The sequence below is a fragment of the Morus notabilis genome, unplaced genomic scaffold (genome assembly GCF_000414095.1).
Source record: "Morus notabilis unplaced genomic scaffold, ASM41409v2 Scaffold101, whole genome shotgun sequence".
In the NCBI taxonomy this organism is placed as follows: domain Eukaryota; kingdom Viridiplantae; phylum Streptophyta; class Magnoliopsida; order Rosales; family Moraceae; genus Morus; species Morus notabilis.
The window spans coordinates 476,360-482,102 of NW_010364303.1; the positions used below are offsets into that span (position 1 = coordinate 476,360).

Below are 5,743 nucleotides of genomic sequence, written 5' to 3' on the forward strand. Positions count from 1 at the left end.
GGAAAGAGAACTTGAAGTTTGGAATATTCAGAAACAAGAACTGGGAGGAGAAAATATTTTGGACAGGTTTTCTGTTATGTGGGTTTTCTCTTTCTCTTGTCTTAGCTGAAAGAGAGAAAAAAACTCCATAATACAAGAGAAAGCGCTAGACAAGGGAGCTTATACTGAACCTCGTAATAACGCCACATGGCTCAATAGCCGTTCATCATGAGGCACATCCAACGGTTGAAAATTCTCTCCATCGTAACTCCTGAGCTTCCTCTCTTGCCCAAAAGTAGAAAGAATTAGGGAGAGATTAGTGCGTTCGTTATTCAACCATTTAATTGTTATTAAATCATTTTTTTTTTTTTTTGTTTTTCTTTTCTGAATGGATAATATGGGAATTACCTATTTAGGCAGCAATATTGATAATTTTGGCGCCATTTTCTAGCAGAGAATTATACTGCCACTGTACAGTGTGGACACGTTTTTACTATCTAGGAAATGAAGATAATTTTGACGTATCAATTTCCAGTTAAAAATTATGATAAAAAATTGTAGATTGCAGGTTATATTCTGAAATTAATTAAGATTTATTAAGGAGAGGAAATCTGGGAGAACTTTATGCCTTCGTTCTTACTGCTTGGGTTGGTACTAAATGCTTGCCCTTATGAGGGTTATATGACTCTTGCGTACCTTTCAATTTCTTTTGGCTAAAGCTTTTTTTTTTTTTTTTTTCCTTCGTTTGCATATTTTAATTTCACATTTATTTTGACTTTTACTCAATTGTCGCTCTTATTTTCACTTGTGGGAGTAATCCGAGCAATTACTTTGTCAGCCAATGGGCGAATTGATAGTTCAAATACATGGAAGTTTTGAGTAGGAAACAAATGAGGACCTCTTTTTTTTTTGTTTTTTTGTTTTTTTTGGCTAATAAATAGATGGCTGGACTTCTAATTCTCAAGTTTGAAACAAAAAACAGGGATTCAAAAGTTATAATTATTCTTCTTATTGGTTCTTCTATTCACGTTTGCTGCTGAGGTCTCTGGTGTTGGGCTCAACGAATGTAAAGATAATACAAAGCATTTGATAAGCAACATACTAATGCAATTATATAAACTAGACTCATTTGATTTTATTTTTAACATTATTTATTTTGTTTGCAAAGTAACCAGGATTGCATTAAACTTTGTCAGCTAAAAGCTTGGCTACCACATCCGGGGGGTCTCCCTCCCAGTTAAAAAGCCAACAAAATTCAGACGGATTGACTAAGAACAAATAGCTTGAGAAGCACAGTTGACTGGAAAGCTTGTGCTATTATAAACTCTTCCGGACAAGAGAGGACTGTGCAAGAAAATTATATAAATAGATGTGAACTCCACTCTGAAAGAACCAGCAAGATGCAAATCCTTGCGAGGAATATATAACACCATTTGCATTAAGATTTAAGAAAACCTTAAGACAGAAAATTATCACGTATTCAGAAAATGACATCGATTTCAGTCTCTTTTACAATTCAATGAAAGAATTAGAAGGCAATAAATCACGAAAAGAGATGCTATAGACCTCATGTATAAATGTGTATTGGTAAAAATGGGGAAAAAAGTATCCTCATCCTACTCTTGCAAGCTTGTAAGCCGACTCCTGTACTCAATTTCTTCGTATCTGATCATGCAGCCACCACGCAAAAGAAAAAAAAAATGTCAGGTTTCGAATCAGGACATTTTGGCCCTGGCAAAGAAGACTCCAGCAAATAAACCTGATCAAGTGTAAAAATACAAAAGTGAGTGAAACAAACCGGAATATAAGGTAGTCATGGTTTTTAGAGTTGATCATGTGAATTACCAAACAGTATGCTGAAGGAGTTTGATAGACTCAACGGCACCTTGAATAACACTAAACCAGCAATGGAGATAGGGATCTTGTTTAAGGAACCCACCAGACTGAAAAGTAGAGCACAATGTAAGATGAGAAGTTCACTTGAAACTGAAACAGGTAACTGATAACGAAAAATGGTAGTTATAAGCTTATCAAAGAATAAAGCCAAAATTTGTTAAGTAGAGACAAATTTTTTGGTTTAAGATAATTACAATCTTCTTAAGCAACGGAAGATATCTCAGGCCAATATAGGTTTGAATCTGAAGGTGTTTTTATTTTATTTTTTTATTTTTTTTATTTTTTGAGAACTTATGACATATGATATAGATTTATCAACAGAAAGAATATAACAATTACATTAAGGGCATGTTTACTATGCAAGCATCAAAGAGAAAGTGAGGAGTGATTCTTTTTTCCATCTATTAATGTGTTTACTTACAAAATAAGCAATGGAGATTTAGTGGGCCCCCACAATATAAGGAATGAGAAAAGAGAATGTTAATCGTTGCACCCTCTTAGTATTGATTCCTTTGTCCAAACGGTATGAAAACTAAATTTACTTATCTACCATTAATGAATTACTATATAGTCAATGATTATTTGTTTGTGTAAAAGGACATTTTAATGATTACATTTATAACATTGCCATTTCTAATTTTAGTAAACATAAAAAAAGGAATGAGGTTGTTTCCCATTACACTATCTAATAGTCAAGTAAACACTTTCTTAATTCTATTATTTTACTTTCATTTCCAATCCCATTACCTTTCCCATTACATTACTTTGCATTTCGGTAAAAGCACAGAGGTAATTTACTCGTGGAAATGTCAGTTTTATGCCAAACCATTCATAAGTACCTATAAGTGGTGGGGCCAGTCTGATGTAAAAACCACATAGAGGTGAAGCTGATGGCGAGCCCAAGCAACCCACTAGCTGTTGCAACTACCCAGAACATTGGCAGTTTGGTGACATCCCTGGATATAGAAACCCATATAAAAGTGAGCATAAACGAAGTGTTAATTAGTTAAAAGAAAAATATTATAATATAGAAAAAATATCAAAGGCAATAGCTTACGCATTTATTACATATTCCCATTCACCAAAAAGGAGAATTAAGAAGATGGCAAAGGGTAGAGATAACAGATTATTCAGCAACACCATCGAAGCTTCATTTAGAGATCCTGATCTTGTAGCTTTCTTTGCTTCATCCATGACCCGCCGTAGAGTTAACTGTCATAAAGGGCAAATTTTGCACACTGATTTACATTTGTAAAACATTGATTCTGCACCAGGAACCATGTTTCTCATGGTGCAATTATAAAATTACAGATCCTAACACATATTTGTAAGATCACAAACAGGTCTAAGCGGGACGGTATGAATTACATGTAATATTTAAGTTCACCTACCGAATAGCTTGCAGTTAGAACGCAATTCAAAACTTGCCATGCATAACCTACTATATCGAAGGAAAGATCCGTGATACCACCACTTATAGCAGAAATAATCTGCAATGAAAAAGAAAAATCAAACTATCAACTTTAAGCTTTAGTAAGTCAGAACAGACACACAATGTTCACATGTGGTAAATGGAGAACCAAGTAAACATAAATTTTATCCTCTACAACTATCAAGATTTCACTTAACTAATCAAAATGCTGGACGTTCCTTGTTTGGGCCATTCACATAGATGCATGAGGGATATTATGCCTCACGTCACAGAGTCTATACGGCTAAGTGACTAGTGAAGAAAACAGAGCAATCACAAGCAAACGAACAATAACCTGGTTGGCTACAAGAAATAAACTAGTGTCACTTACCATCAAGAACATTACAGTCCACACTTTCTGATTTTGATGTTTCCGGAACAAGTACAATTCTCCAATTGCTGTTAAGATATTCGTCATATTCTTCAGAATGGTCACAATTGCTATATTTATGTGTTTCAAACTGAGGAGAAAAAAAATGAAGCTAGAAAAGATTAGTAGAAACTTTGCACATTAGAACTCGAGCAACTTTTGCTAGAAACGTATAAAACATAATTCATGAAAAAACCACAATTATGGAGCTCCTCGGTAATATTCTCTTCACCACTTGGATCACGTCCCTTCGCTAGTATAAACAATTGGCGTAAAAATGTAAAGTCGTAAAATCATTTACCTATACATGCCTGATACAAGCATGCCAACAAAGATTACATTGACAGGAATCCAGACCATAATCAACTTCGAGTTAAGCTTTTCCACCGAAGCCGCTCCAGTGAAGCCCAGCAGAACAACAACTAGAGAACTAATTAGATTCTGCAGGAACATACAAGTAAAAAATTAAGCACTTTGCCTAAACCTGTGGAAATACACGATAAACATAATCATAAATATTAAAATTTAGAAAGAGAAACAGAAACTGATAACACCCATTTTCATGTTCTTAAATATGCAATAAAAAAAAAAACTTTTAGAGAGGCATTGAGAAACGCACTTGATAAAACATCAATGATATCCCAGCATTGAAGTTATAACCCGATAGAACAACTTTATTCAGCAAAATCATGCTACAAGAAGAAATGCAATAAGCTGCCCCAGACAAAAAGGGTCCCGACTTTTTCCCTATTCCATGTTCACGCTTTTCATCCCCATCAACCTCAATTCCATGACTGCTAACTGCTCCTCTGTTCCCTCTAAAAAATCTAGTCGAACAAAAAATAAATAAATCAAACACAAATACACGATGAGTAGCAACTTGATTATATATCTTCCAAAATTGTATGATCAAATTGCAAAATTTAAGTAATTAACCTGTCAATGAGAGCTCTACGTTCTGCATTTGTAGCTATACTTCTAGTGGAGGCATTCACCGGATCCTCGCAGTCGAATTCATGGCTTTGAGCTCCGTTTGAGCTGAATTCAGATGACATTTTACAAACACCTGAAAAAAAATATCCGAAACGTTGATGAAAAAACGCCTCCGAAAAAACTGCCAAAAAAAATTAAACAAAGAGGCGGAAAATTTCAGATACTTCTCAGAAACTCTCCCCAGTCAGAGAATCTCAGAAACTATGGCCTTGATCTGCGTTCTTTTTCATTCAATCACTTAAAGATTCATGCAAAAGGCGTGAATGCGATCTTTTTGAACAGCACGCAAGGGCAACCGCCAAAATTGGGAAGGGAAAAGGCGAGATTGTGGATCTCAAGGAACTGTGTGCGCGTGTATAAATATATATCTATATATAATGTATATACACTTACACAATAGAAAGGAGATTGTAGTGAGAATGGTAATGTGAGCAATAAGAAAGGGAAAGAGAAAGAAAAAGTGGGTAGAGCGAGATTCCAGGACGGAGAGGACCGTCCGGGGGATTTGAATAATTGGGGTGATGGCTCCATTTTCGAGGCTTCCAAAGTCAAACCCCTCCGACTCAGAACAGAACCATCCATTAATAAGAATGCTTGTTATCAGAGTAAATTCAATTCAACTATCTCCTCCTCTTTCTGTGACTGTGACTTAGAAACAGTCCTTGAGAAGAAGAAGTGAATTTGGCGTTTTATGTTTCCTTTATTTTTATTTTTTCCCCCTCTGATGTGCGGAAAAAAAAAAATGAACTTGAAAAATTCGGGAATTCCAGAAAGGAAAGGATTGCGGGGTTTTGCAGCAACGCTTTTTGCGTCTGCTGTGAAATTTTCGCATTGTTCAATCTTTCTCTCTGGCTACTGCATACCTTAAAAATAAAATAAAATAAAAATAAAAAATTTCGGACCATTCTATAAGCCCGTACATATCATATGAGAGTAATTACATAAAATGGCCGCGGCTTAGTTTGATATTACTTTTTTCTTTTAAAACCGTTGGTAACATAAATTGATTTTAATGTTTAATAAATCTCTTCAAA

At 35.0% G+C, this 5,743-nt stretch overlaps 1 protein-coding gene across 2 annotated transcripts; it reads right to left on the reverse strand.

Moving 5' to 3' along the window:
* Positions 1 to 1,474: 1,474 nt before the first annotated feature.
* LOC21404878 (GDP-mannose transporter GONST2) lies at positions 1,475 to 5,482 on the reverse strand. 2 transcript variants are annotated; one of them, XM_024170992.1, is made up of 10 exons: positions 4,874 to 5,482; positions 4,653 to 4,782; positions 4,336 to 4,543; positions 4,018 to 4,157; positions 3,678 to 3,807; positions 3,267 to 3,365; positions 2,933 to 3,087; positions 2,715 to 2,831; positions 1,825 to 1,922; positions 1,475 to 1,738 (listed from the first exon to the last, which is right to left on the reverse strand). In XM_024170992.1, the coding sequence occupies exons 2-10, from the start codon at positions 4,769 to 4,771 to the stop codon at positions 1,695 to 1,697; spliced, it is 1,110 nt and encodes a 369-aa protein (XP_024026760.1). In that variant the 5' UTR covers positions 4,772 to 4,782; positions 4,874 to 5,482; the 3' UTR covers positions 1,475 to 1,694. The 2 variants fall into 2 exon arrangements, with proteins under 2 accessions (XP_024026760.1, XP_010104666.1); XM_010106364.2 differs by having other exon boundaries at positions 4,653 to 5,482.
* Between the last annotated feature and the right edge of the window lie 261 nt (positions 5,483 to 5,743).

Coding starts and splice junctions, on each gene's coding strand:
- LOC21404878 (XM_024170992.1), bottom strand. CDS start 4,771: ATGTCATCTGAATTCAGCTCAAACGGAGCTCAAAGCCATGAATTCGAC. Junction 4,544..4,652: donor CGTAGAGCTCTCATTGACAG/GTTAATTACTTA, acceptor TTGTTCGACTAG/ATTTTTTAGAGGGAACAGAG. Junction 3,366..3,677: donor GGACTGTAATGTTCTTGATG/GTAAGTGACACT, acceptor TTTTCATTGCAG/ATTATTTCTGCTATAAGTGG.